This window comes from Eufriesea mexicana, unplaced genomic scaffold (assembly GCF_001483705.2).
Source record: "Eufriesea mexicana isolate 0111107269 unplaced genomic scaffold, ASM148370v2 scaffold229, whole genome shotgun sequence".
NCBI classification, from domain to species: domain Eukaryota; kingdom Metazoa; phylum Arthropoda; class Insecta; order Hymenoptera; family Apidae; genus Eufriesea; species Eufriesea mexicana.
This window is the reverse complement of record NW_016908383.1, coordinates 34,223-53,916: the sequence shown is the minus strand read 5'-3', so window position 1 is coordinate 53,916 and position 19,694 is coordinate 34,223. Positions and strand designations below refer to the sequence as shown.

At 38.5% G+C, this 19,694-nt stretch overlaps 1 protein-coding gene across 1 annotated transcript; it reads right to left on the bottom strand.

The window, feature by feature from the left end:
• Positions 1-17,163: 17,163 nt before the first annotated feature.
• LOC108555686 (myb-like protein Q) lies at positions 17,164-18,299 on the bottom strand. The gene is made up of 2 exons (XM_017911467.1): positions 18,296-18,299; positions 17,164-17,465 (listed from the first exon to the last, which is right to left on the bottom strand). The coding sequence occupies exons 1-2, from the start codon at positions 18,297-18,299 to the stop codon at positions 17,164-17,166; spliced, it is 306 nt and encodes a 101-aa protein (XP_017766956.1).
• Between the last annotated feature and the right edge of the window lie 1,395 nt (positions 18,300-19,694).

Genomic DNA, 19,694 nt, shown 5'->3' with positions numbered 1-19,694 from the left:
AACCATTTTCAGGAATCTCATTTCGCCATGCTGATAGACAATCAATCTCCTCGTCGCTTAAATATCTCAAATCGCTATTTAAAAAGCGAGAATACCCGTGCCTTTAGCTTTCACTGAACCAACATATACCGTTCAAAGCAACCGTGTGTAAGTATCGTTGGCCTGCTCACGAGTTTGCGAGCGATATCGACCCGTTTCTCGTTTCCGTTTAATATCATTCTCGTATATACGCGAACGTAAGCACGGGTAGCTCATGCAGACCCGTCAGTTATTCGACTTTATGTTGCCACGATGACGATGACAATGGGCGATGGCGATGGTGCCGGGAACGCGTTACGAGTAATATTACCAAGCTCCCTGGCTGAGCATCCATCAGTGGCTGTACCTACTTCGCGGTCGCTTTGCAGATCTGACAAATTACGCTAGCACGAATGTCTCGCACTGCTATCGCGTCCTCCTCCACGTTTCCGGACGCGATACCGAACGCGAGCTCTGCTCAAAGGATTATCGTCGACAGATTATCAGAGAGGCCAACTGCAAGCATTTTCCATCGGCTAACCGCGAAGAAATTTTTGAATTAACGAACGAGCTGACGAATCAATTAATTGGCTGAGTAGTCTGTGTCTTTTCTTATTGACAGAGTCAGTAGGGATTCGTTCATTACTACTGATTAGAGTGTCTGTCTGTGGTGCTTGACTATAATTGGCTACGATCAACCCCTAACTAGTTCACACTATATACTGGCGTGAGTATATTAGATCGCGGATTAAAAGGTATTACAATTGTAAACTTAAAAGGTTCCTATCGCATTAACTGTTATGTAGAAACAGATACAATTGATACGATTTGATAAAAACGTTGTTTACATCGTTATTTCTCAACTGTAATACCTATTTTTAATTCCTATCTTTTGAGATCCTTCATTTCTTATTTTCATCATTTCCGAATTCACTCTTTGAATATACCGTCATATCGAAAGGGAGAATTTAGTAATAATTAACGTGCCTTTTGTTACAGTGTTTCAGGGTATGTAACAGAAAATCAATGGCTAGAGCACGAAGACGGTACTATCGTTCTTTTCCAGCAATAACCGTTCTCTCTTTAACGTTAAATCACGACAAAATCGATAAATGTGTATGAATTCGTAAACACCATAGATGAAGATTGACTGAAGTGATATGCTGAACTGAAACGTCTAGACCGCGAATAAATTTCTTCCTATGCATAACATTATACTCAGAGACGTTTATTGTCTTACGTCAATCATCACTGGAATACGTAATTCCTCATTTATATATTTAATAAAATATACAATTCGATGGTGTCCAAAAAATACTCGTAACGAAATTTCAGATTTAAAAGCTATTTTATTCTTATCCTGTTACGATATTTTAACGTTGTCAGCACAAAAGGAAAATTTTCCTTGTTTCTAATTACAGCGATCAACTTCGATTAATTTTTACAACGTATTTGCAACGGCTATCTTTTATACGTTAACGATACTGTAACAAACGAATGCAATAGTCCTTCGTACTTTAATTCCCTATCCATTTTAATGTCTCCTTCCATTGATTTATCAAAGCGAATGTAAATGGGAGCAAGGATACATGGTATGTACGATATTGCACAATCGAACGTAATATGTTCCAAACACGATTCATGCGTCCATTTCTAATCGAGAAATAAACGCGTGATAAATCACACGATGTATATGTAAATGAGAAAAATATATTCCAAGTACCGATACATCGTTTGAGAGATTACTCGATTAATGCTGTTAAGATTCTTCTGTAAAAAACCGCGTAATAATAAATATTAATTTATGTCGTATAACTTGAAACGCAATATACAATGCATCGAGACATAACTGGAGCAAAAACAACAGAGGAAGAAGAAAACGCTGAATATAATTGTAAACAATAACTTGAAGACAGTTGAAACGGTAGTTGAAATTATAAAAGAATTTTGCATTAGTGAAATATTGATGTGTAATTAAGATAAAATTTAAATTAAAACGTATGCCCGTTACTATATGCGCGAGTATGAAAATGAGACGTTGGAAGAAGAAATAAAGAACACGAAGTAATAATTTACCCTGTGTCGTTGGACAGAGACAAAATAATTAGCAGCGACGTTCGCTTCGAGCAGTTGCGAAGCTTAAACAAAGAATTAATTAGAAAACAGTAAATAGCAAACAGCTTGCGTTGCGACCCAATAATTTTAGAGCATGCACTTTGAAATAATGAAGAAACTCAAAAGATACGTTTCCGCCTTCAGAATCGGCGCTTTAAAGCATACACTTTGTAAATTTCAAAATTATCGAGGGAGGAAAATTAATATTAGAGAAGGTACTCCTTTGATTACCTCGAAGAGGTAGGTTATTGTGTTCATGCTTGAAGAAAACAACATGTATAGCTACAAAAGCCCTGCCAAGCCTTATTACAAATTCCATAAAATTTTCTCTGAAACACAATTATTAACACATTCTCGAAATTATACTCTCAACTATGTGTAGCCTTCATTTCTACGTATTTCTGTACTCCAAGATGGCAATCAGCTAATTAGAAAAAATGTATTAATGTATTCAGTCAGTTTTATCGTCGACAGATTATCAGAGAGGCCAACTGCAAGCATTTTCCATCGGCTAACCGCGAAGAAATTTTTGAATTAACGAACGAGCTGACGAATCAATTAATTGGCTGAGTAGTCTGTGTCTTTTCTTATTGACAGAGTCAGTAGGGATTCGTTCATTACTACTGATTAGAGTGTCTGTCTGTGGTGCTTGACTATAATTGGCTACGATCAACCCCTAACTAGTTCACACTATATACTGGCGTGAGTATATTAGATCGCGGATTAAAAGGTATTACAATTGTAAACTTAAAAGGTTCCTATCGCATTAACTGTTATGTAGAAACAGATACAATTGATACGATTTGATAAAAACGTTGTTCACATCGTTATTTCTCAACTGTAATACCTATTTTTAATTCCTATCTTTTGAGATCCTTCATTTTTTATTTTCATCATTTCCGAATTCACTCTTTGAATATACCGTCATATCGAAAGGGAGAATTTAGTAATAATTAACGTGCCTTTTGTTACAGTGTTTCAGGGTATGTAACAGAAAATCAATGGCTAGAGCACGAAGACGGTACTATCGTTCTTTTCCAGCAATAACCGTTCTCTCTTTAACGTTAAATCACGACAAAATCGATAAATGTGTATGAATTCGTAAACACCATAGATGAAGATTGACTGAAGTGATATGCTGAACTGAAACGTCTAGACCGCGAATAAATTTCTTCCTATGCATAACATTATACTCAGAGACGTTTATTGTCTTACGTCAATCATCACTGGAATACGTAATTCCTCATTTATATATTTAATAAAATATACAATTCGATGGTGTCCAAAAAATACTCGTAACGAAATTTCAGATTTAAAAGCTATTTTATTCTTATCCTGTTACGATATTTTAACGTTGTCAGCACAAAAGGAAAATTTTCCTTGTTTCTAATTACAGCGATCAACTTCGATTAATTTTTACAACGTATTTGCAACGGCTATCTTTTATACGTTAACGATACTGTAACAAACGAATGCAATAGTCCTTCGTACTTTAATTCCCTATCCATTTTAATGTCTCCTTCCATTGATTTATCAAAGCGAATGTAAATGGGAGCAAGGATACATGGTATGTACGATATTGCACAATCGAACGTAATATGTTCCAAACACGATTCATGCGTCCATTTCTAATCGAGAAATAAACGCGTGATAAATCACACGATGTATATGTAAATGAGAAAAATATATTCCAAGTACCGATACATCGTTTGAGAGATTACTCGATTAATGCTGTTAAGATTCTTCTGTAAAAAACCGCGTAATAATAAATATTAATTTATGTCGTATAACTTGAAACGCAATATACAATGCATCGAGACATAACTGGAGCAAAAACAACAGAGGAAGAAGAAAACGCTGAATATAATTGTAAACAATAACTTGAAGACAGTTGAAACGGTAGTTGAAATTATAAAAGAATTTTGCATTAGTGAAATATTGATGTGTAATTAAGATAAAATTTAAATTAAAACGTATGCCCGTTACTATATGCGCGAGTATGAAAATGAGACGTTGGAAGAAGAAATAAAGAACACGAAGTAATAATTTACCCTGTGTCGTTGGACAGAGACAAAATAATTAGCAGAGACGTTCGCTTCGAGCAGTTGCGAAGCTTAAACAAAGAATTAATTAGAAAACAGTAAATAGCAAACAGCTTGCGTTGCGACCCAATAATTTTAGAGCATGCACTTTGAAATAATGAAGAAACTCAAAAGATACGTTTCCGCCTTCAGAATCGGCGCTTTAAAGCATACACTTTGTAAATTTCAAAATTATCGAGGGAGGAAAATTAATATTAGAGAAGGTACTCCTTTGATTACCTCGAAGAGGTAGGTTATTGTGTTCATGCTTGAAGAAAACAACATGTATAGCTACAAAAGCCCTGCCAAGCCTTATTACAAATTCCATAAAATTTTCTCTGAAACACAATTATTAACACATTCTCGAAATTATACTCTCAACTATGTGTAGCCTTCATTTCTACGTATTTCTGTACTCCAAGATGGCAATCAGCTAATTAGAAAAAATGTATTAATGTATTCAGTCAGTGTATTAACACTAGAACTACCGATCTTTAATGGGTACCTAACTATAACGTGCACAGATTATAGTAATTTCTGGCATACGATGAATATGGGTGAATATATCGATTACAGTTCTTTCTCAATATGAGTTGATACCAATTTTGTTCTTAAAGCAGGTGTACGTGTTCGGTGATTGCAAAAAGGAAAATTCTGGGACCAGACATTTTGACTGGGTTGGTAGTTTTAGTATTAATGTTCCATGTTTGTCATCTCTTTGTTACTAAATAAAAATCTGGAAATAAAGCGCAAATGATATCTCAAATTAGACGATAACGCTAATAACGATTTATTATTATTCAAGTATATAATGTAGAAAATCATTATGCAGACACTTGGTACCATTGATACCATTGATACTTTGATGCCCTTTAATATTCATTTTAGTTATTCGTTTGAACGTAATTTTCATATTTTCCAGCAATTTATTTTATCCTCAGAAGTGACCAACGCGTTACTACTCTCCCTGTCAAGAAATATGCAAAAGCGTATTTTTCCAAAAACTCCTCTTCCTCCAATTACACGGATCCACGCGAGCGCAATTGAATCAGCCCTAACTTAGCAAAACGACGCATAACTCGTACCTCAGACCGGGCATATCTCACTCGATAAATCTCCCTCATTAAGGCGACAAAACCACGCTTCCATTCCAATCTAAACGCAGCCATCTCACATGTTGCACCCTAATATCCCTTTTCCCGATCCTCTCGACCGTACACGAATCATCCAACAGCGTCGCGTCGGGTTCGCAATAAACCTTCCATCCTTGCTCATTCTCCCCCTCGAAATCTCGCCGCAAAATCTTCGATTATGAACTGACACCGGTTTGTCGGGCCGGCAGCCAAGCCGCGTTCTCATTTCTCAAGTGTTGGACGTGCCGTCTAGCCGGGGTGAGCCGTGGAGCCTGTTACGCGCCTGTATCCTCGCGACGTTCAACCCCTACAGGTACACGCGCGCGCACAGAAATAAACACGATCACACACGAGACACGAGCGTCAGCTCGGGAAAGAAAAAGGATCACTCGAGCGTGTTGGATGTTATTGTCGTTGTTGGTATAAGTAGCGGCACGAAGAAAACGGGGAAACACGCGGGGAAAGCGAGCAAACGAGCAGGGTGGATCGTCTCTGGCACATGCAGCACGCGACGACGATACAATTTGGAGTTTTGCACCAGAGGCATGTGACAATATCACGGCTACGTGGTACGTGCTCCGTGTGGCGCACCGTACGACGCTTATACGCCTCCCTCGCGACCAGCGGAGGACGTGGCACACCCCCACATGGACAGATGGCATACGATGAATATGGGTGAATATATCGATTACAGTTCTTTCTCAATATGAGTTGATACCAATTTTGTTCTTAAAGCAGGTGTACGTGTTCGGTGATTGCAAAAAGGAAAATTCTGGGACCAGACATTTTGACTGGGTTGGTAGTTTTAGTATTAATGTTCCATGTTTGTCATCTCTTTGTTACTAAATAAAAATCTGGAAATAAAGCGCAAATGATATCTCAAATTAGACGATAACGCTAATAACGATTTATTATTATTCAAGTATATAATGTAGAAAATCATTATGCAGACACTTGGTACCATTGATACCATTGATACTTTGATGCCCTTTAATATTCATTTTAGTTATTCGTTTGAACGTAATTTTCATATTTTCCAGCAATTTATTTTATCCTCAGAAGTGACCAACGCGTTACTACTCTCCCTGTCAAGAAATATGCAAAAGCGTATTTTTCCAAAAACTCCTCTTCCTCCAATTACACGGATCCACGCGAGCGCAATTGAATCAGCCCTAACTTAGCAAAACGACGCATAACTCGTACCTCAGACCGGGCATATCTCACTCGATAAATCTCCCTCATTAAGGCGACAAAACCACGCTTCCATTCCAATCTAAACGCAGCCATCTCACATGTTGCACCCTAATATCCCTTTTCCCGATCCTCTCGACCGTACACGAATCATCCAACAGCGTCGCGTCGGGTTCGCAATAAACCTTCCATCCTTGCTCATTCTCCCCCTCGAAATCTCGCCGCAAAATCTTCGATTATGAACTGACACCGGTTTGTCGGGCCGGCAGCCAAGCCGCGTTCTCATTTCTCAAGTGTTGGACGTGCCGTCTAGCCGGGGTGAGCCGTGGAGCCTGTTACGCGCCTGTATCCTCGCGACGTTCAACCCCTACAGGTACACGCGCGCGCACAGAAATAAACACGATCACACACGAGACACGAGCGTCAGCTCGGGAAAGAAAAAGGATCACTCGAGCGTGTTGGATGTTATTGTCGTTGTTGGTATAAGTAGCGGCACGAAGAAAACGGGGAAACACGCGGGGAAAGCGAGCAAACGAGCAGGGTGGATCGTCTCTGGCACATGCAGCACGCGACGACGATACAATTTGGAGTTTTGCACCAGAGGCATGTGACAATATCACGGCTACGTGGTACGTGCTCCGTGTGGCGCACCGTACGACGCTTATACGCCTCCCTCGCGACCAGCGGAGGACGTGGCACACCCCCACATGGACAGAGCTTGGTAACAGGGGCAGTGCTCGAGACTGACGTGGAAGCAAACCGAAGAGGCAAAGAGGATGGTCCGAGGAGATACGGATAGGCGCGTTTCCACGACCATCTTTCGTATTTGGATTTGTCGGATTTGTCAGGTCCTGCTGGTGATAGTCTGTCAGGTAGTTTGGTCTTTCTATGTCAGATTGTCTGTAAGACTAAAGTACCCTTGCTTCTTCTTCTTTCCTGTCGTTTTCTCGTATGGTTTTTGATTTGTCTTCGGGTACAGTGGGATATGTGTTTTAGATTTGCTAGTACAACTTATTCTTTGAGATCATGCAACTTGCGGTGCCTACTGGACGAAGCTGTTCCACCTAGACGCGTGGAAATAGTGAATAGTATATATTTATCGTTGAACAGAGTCTTCTTGCAAGGGAAGAAATAAATAAAAGTGGATTTAGATATTGCTTCTTTCAAAGGAAACTTGGACTTGTAAAATATTAGATATATGAGGAAAAGAAGATGTCAAAGGAGCTAGCTGCTGGATCACGAACTATGAATCTATTTCTATGGAGATAGCTATGATAATAAACGTAAAATAAAATGTACTAACAGCTCGAGTAATTGGAAGAAGGTAAGACTGTTTGCTATACGAACTATTAATCACTGTTCTTATGATTCGCATTTAGACTAGACATGGACAAGCGAGTTTCATGGCGCAACATCTAAACGTCGCAATGCTCGCGAATGTTCTAACGACATGCAAAAAACTCGTGGCGGTGAATTTTCGCCTGTCATGAACCCGCCAGCCTGCCTGCACTTTCATGTATAATTCAGAGTACTATTGAAACGCATGGAAAATTTCCGCGCGACAAAATCCGCTTGTTTGCATCAAGACTTATAGCGGTGGTTTTTATCATAAGCGTTCCACTTTTACCGTGTTATAAGTATCTCGTAAGTTTCTGTATTATTTACAAGTATTAAAATGAAAACCACGAGCCACGATTCGACTTACTCGGTTTAATACTGATAAACAATAAAAGACTTTGGAAGTCATAAAGAATTTTTCCATTTAATGCCAACGTCTACGTATCTATGAGCTCTACATTGTGCCACATACAAGTTTTCTTTCCGGCTTAAATTCCAGAGAAATCATCGAGAAGAATAGCAGTGGTTGTGTCCAAAGATAGGCAAGGGGTAATTTTACCTCTTTCGAAAGTTAAGGATGAAAATATAGGATACCAAAAGCATGAATCAACGATACAGGGAACCTTCTATAGCTGTTCCTCGATTTCTGCGGATACCTTCCCTAAATCTTTTTAGGACTTTCGATGGGATTGCACCCGCTGCTGCTTCACGCGGATTTTAACCGGTTTTCGTGGCTGCTTTTGACAGCGACAATGACAGCCCCGCTATTTTGCTCCGGTGAACGTTTAGAAAAGAAAGCTTAGACTTCGCTGGCCAAAGTATCGTCGGGAGTTCTGGTTTCGTGAAAGCTAACATATGTAGACGAATGAAATATATCTATATCGGAAGAATACCACGATAATTTGTACAATTATTTTACTTTCTTTAATTGGGACTTTCGATAAGGCTCGGAAATATGCTGTCCTATTTCATTTTTATATGTACTGTACTGGCTTCCATTATACATTCTCTATGAAAATTTCTACTCTGTCGATTTTTATTTCTACTTCTTGAGCAATTTACTCTGAAGACGCAGGTCTCTAGACGCGCTCGGAATTCTACTTATCTCTTGGGACAGAACGATAACGATAAAGAAGTAATCCACGATTACACAGAAGAAACACAGTTCAATTTTTTCAAATGAACTGTTGGAGGTGTGGTTCGAGGGACTGAAGGGACACAGGTTAAAACTAGGCTTCTTGTATTAGAAGCTTTATTCTTTATAGATTGATCTTTTACTTTGTCAAGGGGCTACGAACTGAATTGGACGATTTCACGCGCGTGGAGTCCTCCCTCTGACGATACTCATCGCTCTCGATCGTCTCATCAAACCGACTGTCGGCGGTTTTCTTACAGTTTATGAACGTATAGAAGTGTCTACAACCATACAAGTATAGCATATCTTCACGATAGGAATGATATTTCTGTGGAAATCAACCTATTAGACGAATGATTTCATAGTTTCCATTAATATCCTATATCTCTCACGATTACTCCTCTTGCGTTGAGAATATAACTTTCTGGTATCAGCTTGATATGTGTGTATTGATAAGATAACACCGTAAGCAGATACAATTAAAAATCTTGAAGTATTACGAGCATAAAGTAGGAATGTTACTGTGCTTACTTGGATAACGAAGCGAACTCGTGAACGTGAAGTAATCGAAAATTAGTACATCAGATTAATTTGACAAAAATTTTGAGAAAACGTTTCATTTTCTTCCTGTATATCTAATATCAGATTTCTAAATTTCTATACGTATATTATTCCAAGCATTAGGTTGACATTATCCTGCAATATTTTAGTATCCACAAAGATTTATGAATTCGTGAAAATATTTAAAACTCTACTCAAGAAACTAGTCTACGCTATTACTATATTAACTTTTATGATAGAAATATTTGTACTACGAGATGGGTCTACCTATTAAGATTTATTTTATATTAAGATAATTTAACGTTAACAGAAACTTTACCGAAAAATGTATTAATTGGGAAAATAAATCATCACACTTTAGTACACATGAAATGTTATATCATTTAGTTGAACCATACAGTGAAAGTACATAAATTAAATAAATTGGCAGAAAATGCAAACAGTTTTGCATTCAAACCGGACATTTACTATGATTTTACCCAGTTACAATCAATCAAGATCATACGACACAGTGTACCCAGTAAAGTTTCCAGATTTGATTGATTTCCCAGAAGCATAACCTACGTATACACATTTCATAAATGCAGTTAACCGTCATTTTAACGTTATCGTTACTTATCATTATAAATATGTTCCGGCAACATAATTCCCCCATAACTCGTTTTCGCACGTTTATGGTACAGTAAATGATACTTTATCTTTTGTATCATACACTTTTAAGCCTGCCCATAAAATTTCTAAGCAATTGGGACAGATACTTAGTTAGAATAGCGATCTGCATGTTCTCGAGTCGTCTTAACCAACCGCAACAGACCATCGTTTAAAGGATCGAAATGAAAAATTCTACTTCTTGATCCGTAGCTCAGAGGCTGTCCTTAACACTAGAACTACCGATCCTTAATGTGAACTATAACGTTCACAGATTATAGTAATTTCAACGATACGTTTCTCGAGTCGTCTTAACCAACCGCAACAGACCATCGTTTAAAGGATCGAAATGAAAAATTCTATTTCTTGATCCGTAGCTCAGAGGCTGTCCTTAACACTAGAACTACCGATCTTTAATGTGAACTATAACGTTCACAGATTATAGTAATTTCAACGATACGATGAATGAGTGAATATATTGATTACAGCTCTTTCTTAATACGAGTTGATACCAATTTTATTCTTAAAGCAGGTGTACGTGTTCGGTGATTGCAAAAAGGAAAATTCTGGGACCAATCATTTTCACTGGGTTGGTAGCTCTAGTGTTAAGAAAGAAACTACAGAGCGGAAAATAATTCTGCCCTCAAATAGGTCCTCCAATATACATATCTCTTGAATTTATCGACTAAAATAAACTAAAAATGGCATTAAAAGTATAATTCAGTAAGCCCAAACGGTACCATAAGTATGATAAATAAACGATAAACAAGATTCGTAAAACTTGCAAGCTCTATATCACGAAAATGAAGACTGTCTGGTAATCCGTGGTAATTGAAAAGTGGCAAACAGATAAAGCTGAGAAGCTATTTGATATCACGAAACGGACAGAATTTCCACGATTCTCAGAGATTTTACCTTGTCCCGTGGATGAAGAAAAATGCTTTTCGAGGCGACTCTGATTAAAGCCGAAGAATGACACAATTGCTCGTGATAGACTCCCGAAACCTAGAAACACCATTTCCACGATTAGCAGACGCTATTCGACGCTATTACACTGACGAATAAAAATTCTTATCGACGTGGCTCTAGACTCGTGACGACGCGATAAACTCGGCCGTAGCGTAAAGATGCTATTCCCGGCAACAAATATTTACGTAATTCACGAGACAGAGCTCGCAGAGTGCGGCCACCGTCTCGTCCCTGTGACGAAAAGATAGAAACCGACTCGTCGACGAGCAGAAATTAATTTTCGCTGTAGTTTCCCGTCGCGAGTGAAGCATTCGAATCTAGATAAGAGAGACCCTCGTACGACCTTTAGGGTCCTTTAGTGACCCTTTTGTTAAGCGAATTCCTCCCTCGAGTCGTACATATCACTTAACCTATCGGCTTCCCGACACGCGTTAAACGCCTCTTTGCAGAACTTACGCGCTCGATCCAGCCAACTCGCCACAGACCACCAACGCTGCTAACACTTCCCGTAATTAACTACTCGTTGCGGCAGTATCTTATTATTCTATGAGCAGTCAGCCAGCGCGAGTTCCTAGCCCGGCTGCTATTAGGCGCTAAGCAGGATTTACGCGACGACTTAATACGACATCCTTGCATAATCCTTAATCGAACGCGAACGCGTGTATCGTGACTGGTGTGCGTTTGTTTCTGCCATCCATATTTACAGGTATGAAGGGACTGAGGAGGAAAGTATTTTCCTGCGAAACAGTATTGACCCTCTGTGCACGCTTGTCTTCAGCGAGTATTTTCAACTATATGGATAGTTGGACGAATATTTCCGAGGTGTTGAGCATGTATTTGCGTATGGATGGATTATGGATGTATATAGTTCGCTTTGAACTCTAGTCCACAAGATTTTTATCGTGCTCACTTATCTTATCTTCCTTCTGAATTTCGCAAACAAAACGTAATTCTTTCAAACCGTGTTTTTTCATGACCATAAACTGGACAACAAAGGGTTAAATCCTCTGGCCAATGTGTCTACCGTTAGCGCTTATGCTAATAAAATAATTCCTCGGATAAAACTCCTTACAGTGTAAAGTCTCGTCTTTCCAAATTTTGAGAAATTAAGAATCCGATGATGCTGACTGATACGACTCTAGATTACTATTCTTCGCATATAAAAATGGAACCCTCGCAATATGAAAAAAGGAATGCTGATCGAATTCAAATGAATTCTTCCTTCCTATTACATCCAATTTTAGAAAGCTCGATCTCGATTTCAAAATAACGATGTACTATAAGTTTTTTTTAAAAAATAACAGAACTGTACGAGAAATTATTTGAAAAATGACGAATATGCGCGAAGTTTGACTAACGAGAGCTATACCGCGTCAGCTAACGTGGGTCATCGATGTTACAAAATGCGTTAACTGTGTCAAAGAATGAAAAAATATCACATTCGTTTAGGGGTCTAACACAGGAAGATTTATCGATAGAGCGATTCGGGGGATGCGTATTCATCGCGGTGGTCACTGCGATTTTTGTTGAGGGTTTGTTTCCGATTGTTTGCCGAAAAAAAGCTTGTAAATCAATACTCCTCAGTGCACAGTGGGGAATATAAATTATTGGCGAAATGTTTTGAAATGTTTTTTATTTTCTTCCTTGCCTCTAGTTTCGTGTTGCAGAAAAATCAACTGTTTGGATCCGAACTAGGTTTCTCGCTAATAAAAGCATGCCTTTCCTCTGACTTCCTATTCGCCGTAAAGATTTCGAAAATGTCGAGGAATTTGGCTGAGGAAATTATGTGCAACTTTTTCTTTTTTTAATTGACATTCAAATCGATATGCTTTCGAAGATACACTTGTGCTATATTTTTATCGAAAGCTTAGACAGGAATAGAAGTTACCCCATGTGTTTGTTTTTAAATGAAATTCCTCAGGACCTGAGAACATTTTTAAATATCAGATGACAATCTTATAGGTATCGCGTGCAAGAATATAATTAAAGATTCAATCTCTTACTTTCATTTACATATCTCATCATTCTAATTCATAGTTAGGATAATTGCACCGTGACGAAAATCTACGGACCACCTAGCTCGCACATTTGAATAATTCCTACATTACGTTCGTTGAAAAATTGTTGCATTTCGCGGTTGTATAGTCGTATACGAGTTATAATCTAACATACATTTCTCCAACTGCGCTTTCATGAGCACAGTATGTTGCATTTTTAAGAACACAGAATTCTGCATAACAATATAGCAACAACTATAGATTCTCCATTCAACGATGCTTTACATGGTGGAAAACATTCTTTATACCATATATCTCTCGCCAATCTAATACTATAATTGCCAAAATAAACTCCAAATTACACAGGTTTCACGAATTTTATAAATCATAACAAAAGAATGAAATTTCGTGTGTACATGTTTGAATAGAGATCTTGCTAGAGATGAAAGATGTACGGTGTTTGTGATTGTACGATCGTAAACTACTTCAAAAATAGTAATCACTGTCCTTTGCCTCTCTAAAACGATCAACCCCTGCAAATTTCAAACCCTATTTTAATTTGCACCCTCGACTAAAATCCAAACTCTGTAAAATTCAAAAACCTCTAAAGAACGCGAAAGATGGCAGGTAAAATTCGCGAGAAAAATGGGAGCACGCTAAAAATTTAATCGAAAAGAGACTCAAAGCGTCTATACAGGAGGCACGACTTAATTTCGACGAGCATGACTGGGAATCCCTCTGTCCGCGAACAACCGAATTCCCTCAGAATTCTCTGGGTCCTTGGACCAGGAATTCCGCCCTTCGAATATCGTATTTTATGTTAGTCGGGTACATATTTTAGAAGCATTCACTCCGCGGGTGGTAAACGAAGGAGATCGTGGTACAAAGGTGAGAACAGGCGCGAAGAGGGTTGAAAGAGAGACGGAGATCGGTCGTGGAGAACGACGTCGGGGGTATGTCCTCGCCTCTCTGCATTCAGGAATGTCGCCGAGTTATTTTAGGCTCCTGTTCTCATCCTTCCTTGCCGTTCCCTTGCCGTTCCGCGAACGCTATTCTCGCGAGCCACGTTTACGCGGCGTAACGAAATAATGAAGAGGGGCACGCCGACGTATCGCGTTCTCCACTCCCTCGAGCCGAACCACCCCCCAGGCTCAGACGCTGACAGCTAAAGAAACACCCTTTTCAACTTTGCACTTCCCGCATGATTCCTTCGCGAGTCGACGAGCCAAGTTTACGATGACGGAACGGGGGCCTGATATTTTCTTGAGTAACCGGGGAACGGCCACGCGAGTTTACGAGGAGAACGACGCCTGCTTATGGCGTCGCCTGGTTTTAAGGGCTATCCACCCGCAGGAGATCGTATAAATTTTGTTATCGATTAAGGGATGGAGTGTGTTCGCGATACTCTTCGATGATGGCACGTTGAGGATTCTTAGGGTAGATTTACAGGCGACGTATGTAAATTATACACCGTATATAATGTAGATTTATCGAGATCTTCTACGTGTTTATGGTATTCTTATACGTGCTACGTATGTGACAATTTTTATCCATACGTGGTATTTCTCTATGTGGAATATGTGGTAAGTTCACTGAAATTCTTCTTGAAAATTATCTTCGTCGGAAGATTATAAAGCGGTTTGAATATCGATCACAAGTTAATTAACGGAAGTTTAGTACGTTTTTAAAAATACTAGTATATTAACCCCACTTTAAATTTAGCCAGACTCTGCGTTCTATTACGTACTGTCTATCCTTCAACTTTATTCGTACAACGACGCTGCCGACTGAATCACGGCAAAATCTACCGAACAATACACCTGCATCATACGCGTTTATTTACTTGGCCCATTCGTAGCGCGAAAGTGGTTCAAAGAAGCGGCGTTTAATTAATTTAAAAAACACCGTTGCAATTTAAAGAGTCCACGTAACGCATCGTCGCAGCCGCTATTATTCACTTGACTTCTCCTCAAGGAGGAAGCCACTCGCATCGTGTATTCCCGGAGGACAGCCTTTCCATTAAGCGAAGTATCTTACTCTCGGCTTTGCAAATAATACGATGATGGAAAAAAGTAGCGGGTGTAGACGGGAAGTGGCCCGTAACGAGCATTAAATTGCATTTTCATTGTTATCGCGACATTGCTCGCCGTAATTCAACTAGCACGGCAGCGTGAGTTTTGATTTTCTTATCTTGTTTATCGAACCAGCTCAACTACTCGAACCCTCTGTTTTTCGCGTGCAATTATATCACGAATGAAATAAAACCGGGGCGATTCCCTTTCTTCTTCACGTTTCCTGTATCCATTGCGCGAGCCTCGTGCTAGAAACTCTCTGTCCCGGAGACCTACATTTTCTATTGAAATATTTCAGATAAATACCCTACAATTTAATGAAATATTTAACGATTCAAGTAGGCCTATTGGACTATTAAAAATGGCGAAACAAACTTTCCGAATCGAGCTATATATTCAATTTCTCCTTAGTCGGTCTTTGCTCGTGTGAAGTGGAAGATAAATCATTTTTGTAATTACGAGACAGGCTTTCTCAGAAAAATAAGAAATATCCACTCGCGTATGAAATATTCGATAAATTCTACTAATTAACGTTAATCGAGTAACAAGCGAAATGTTTAAATTGCTTATATGCACTATATGTTATTTATTTTCTTTATTATCCTAATATTTGATTTAATTATTTGGAAAAAATAATAATTAACGCGAGAAAATTGAAAATAAATAAATTAAAAGAAGAAGTTTCATACCAGTGAAAGGAGACATTTGTCGAATGTAAGACTAACTAGAATAAATTATTTAATTTCTCATCTTGTTCTGTTCGAATCTTAAAATTATTCGCTGCTTATGTAGAAGTAGATTACAAACAAGATCCTAATACTTCGGAATTACGATAAAATCTATATAGCTGCTTTCACCTTTCTCGGGTGTCTGTTGCTTCTATCTTTCTCGATTGTAAACTTCCAACTATCCAACTCGAGATTACAAAGAAACACGTTCTGCTGGATTCTCTCGCTATTCAGCAAACGTTTGACAAAGTTCGAAAATTTCAAAGGGTTTACGAAGTTGTAGAAATACATGTTCATAAAAGAACGTTTCAAATGAATTGTCACCCTGCCACAAAAACCAAAGAATGGAAGACCATTTTTACGACTCATCTACTGTCTTTGTTCCGTTTTCTATCTTTTGTCCATTTAATTGCTCGGTATCTCGAACATGCATCTCTTCAGTCCAATTTCGTTTTTCTCCAACAAACTTGTTCCTCTATCTAATTGTAACGTGTAAGATTACGAGTTAATTTCTGTTGCAAAAATGAGCGAGGAAAAGCTTTCAGTTTTCGAATCCTTGAAAATTTATCACAAATAATGTCTACTTTCTTTTGAAATTGGTAGAATTTAAATGACAAGAATTTAACACCAATATATGCTACAGTTCCAAACACTATTACAAATTCACAATTGAAAAATCGAATAACTGAAAAATAAAACACTTCTGAATGAATTCCACGAGAATTATTATATTCTAACACTGAAAAATCCATTTTCATATTTTAGAGTATTCTATCGTATACCATTGCAACGAGTATAGATAATAAAATCACTGCATAATCTTTCATTCATGATTCTACGTTAAATTATATTTCGAGGTACCCCTAGATACGTCTGATAACATATAATAAATTCTACCGATTTCAACCTCTTAAATCGTAAAAGAAACTACCAAACTATCCTAAGCGTGATTCACAGAATGCAAGATATTTCCTGAAAAGATTGTAAAAACAATTTACGTTTTCCAAACACGATACTTTGAAATGTCCTATTCAAACATAAATTTCATCCGAAGAAAAAAGAAAGAAGAAAAGAAAAAGAAAAAGCAAGAAATAGCAATCTTGCTGGTATCATTTCAAAATATCTTGCAAACTCTCTCACGCACACTCCAAACATAAACAGAAAACAATAGGAGGACTCACGTGTTTTCCTTCTGATCGCCGTTGCTCGATTGCGACGACGGCGACGGCTGCTGCGCCTGTTGCTTCGAGTACGGATGATGATGATGCACGACGTTGTTATTATTGTTGTTGTTGTTGTGCATGTGCACCTTGTTCGCGTTGCTGTCGGTCGGGGAACTCGGTGAGATCTTACCCGCCAGAGCGTTTAACGATTGAAGCATTTTCATGGCGACCGGTTCTCGGCGTCTCCTTCCCTCAACCTCGTTTATCTTTGAGGAAGACAGGATTACTCTTCGTTTCCGGTTTGAAGGCGTCAACCCTCAAACTCTTACCGTACACGTGGTGAACCAACAAACGGATCACGTACACGGAACTATTACGAACGCACTTCTCTTATGCCTTCCCCTTCGTCTTCGTTGCTCGAGCAATGCCAATCACGAGTCACCAAACTCTACCCTCACCAACTATATATCCCTTTCTTCCTTTTTTCTTCCCTTTTCTCTCGTCGCCTCCTCTCTGGATTCCAGACACAGAAAGCATACACTGTTCACGAGATACGGATGCACCGATACGGACACCAATTTGTCTCTAGGGAAGTCTGTTCGTCGCTACCACCGCTGATTTTCGTCGGAACTTTGGCGATGTTCGAAACGAAGCCGTCGAATAATCCCAGTTATCGAGCACGCGGTCTCTCGATTCGCTGCACAAACAGAAACGAAAACAGAAAGTGGTTATGTCGTTCGGAGTTGCTGGTTCAAGGAGAACGATCGACCACTGCTGGTCGGCCGATGTGTGTTTTGGAAAGCATCGCTTTGTTCGGCCAGGACGAACGCGAAGTTTTGTCACGAGAACGTGGTGGGGGGACCGCGCGACTTTCGAAACGGGCAGAAAAGTTTTGGGAAACGTGGATTTTGAAATTTAACCGCTTCCCGTGGAAAGACTGTTTCATAATACACGTTCGAGTTGTTCTCAATTTTGTGGTTTCGATACCATAATGCTCGACGTAATTATTATTTTGCGATTATTTGGATATTTATGATATTCGTAAATATTGTAATTTCTTTGATTTTTCTGCATTCTGCGATGAACGGTGTGATTTATATCTCGTGACAGAACCTCGAATTCGCTCTACATGTATGACAATTTTACCCATTTTGAACATTGACATTATACCAAGGTTCAAAATGTGTGTAGATATCATGCGAAACTTACTGACTAGGATTCGTAAAGCTTTGAAATAAAGGAAATTAATAATACTGTTCGATAACAGGACTTTTACTTTTCCATGAATCCTGTCTACATTTTGGTTGCACTTGTAATTGTATATTATTTATAGCATGCATATGTGTACAGGTAAGGTGGCGCAAAAATTCTATCCCTTTCTGCTCATTGTCACGTCCAAATTGCTGTCTCAGATTTACATTTGCACAGTTGATTGGAAAATTTCGATTGTAAAGGACAGAAACGATAGACAAATCCCGGTGAGTGTGGATAAATTTACATGCATATTGATTTTATGAAAATCGAACCGTAAAGGTGGCTTATGCTGGAGAAAAAAGTTGTTCCAATATCAAAAGATTCATTTCATCGGAAGAAGCGACACTGATTTTATTAGAAAATTTAATACGCACCGAAGACTGTAGAAACTGAATTTAAATATTTTACGAATATATTATAAAACCTAATTTGAAGTTATCTCGCATGATTTATCAGATATTTAATTTATCACGATCCATCACGTGGAGAAATATTGCTATGCCATACTCCATACCTCTCAGACGTAATTTTAGTAAATTATCATTTAAATTGCGAATTTCATCGCTGATTTGATAAAAATATTTGAACGAAGAGTAGGAAATAGAATGAAAAGTTAATTATCTAATGAAAGAGGAAGAGTATCATTGCTGTAATCAACAATGGAAATAGAAAATTCTTCGATTCTTGAAAATACTAATGGTGTCTCGTATCAATTAAAAAGAAAGCAATAAACTGATATGCCCTACAAAATTGAAAAAAAAACAGATACAAAGACAACCATTTCTATTATATTGTTTTTCAAATACAATGAAGTATCTCAAATAAAATCCAGCGAAATTTAATAAAATCAAATTTCGATTAATCTCCAATTAATTATTGATTATTTAATTCGTCACGATGAATCGTGTCGAGAAATTTTGCCAACGATAATATTAAATTCATTCAGAGTGAAACAAAATAGCCATCTCCCTATAAAATGTACACACTCAACATTTACTTTTCACAGGATATTTCCACGTACCAAGTCCTTCATCCTATTTTCCCAGGAACGTATAAAATTTCTGCACTCACCGGGTACCTTTGCAACGATGCAGGCATACCTCGACTAACCTAAACCATTCCACCGACAATTATTTTCACGCATATTTATTTCCTTCCCACGTATTTACACCAACACCTCGTTCCACCTCTAATTAACTCGCGGAGGAGTGGTCATAAAGAAGATGCGCGCTTCTTCCAAAAAAGGGAACCGTCTAGGAAGATAGGGTAGCGCCACGTATCCACGAAGAAG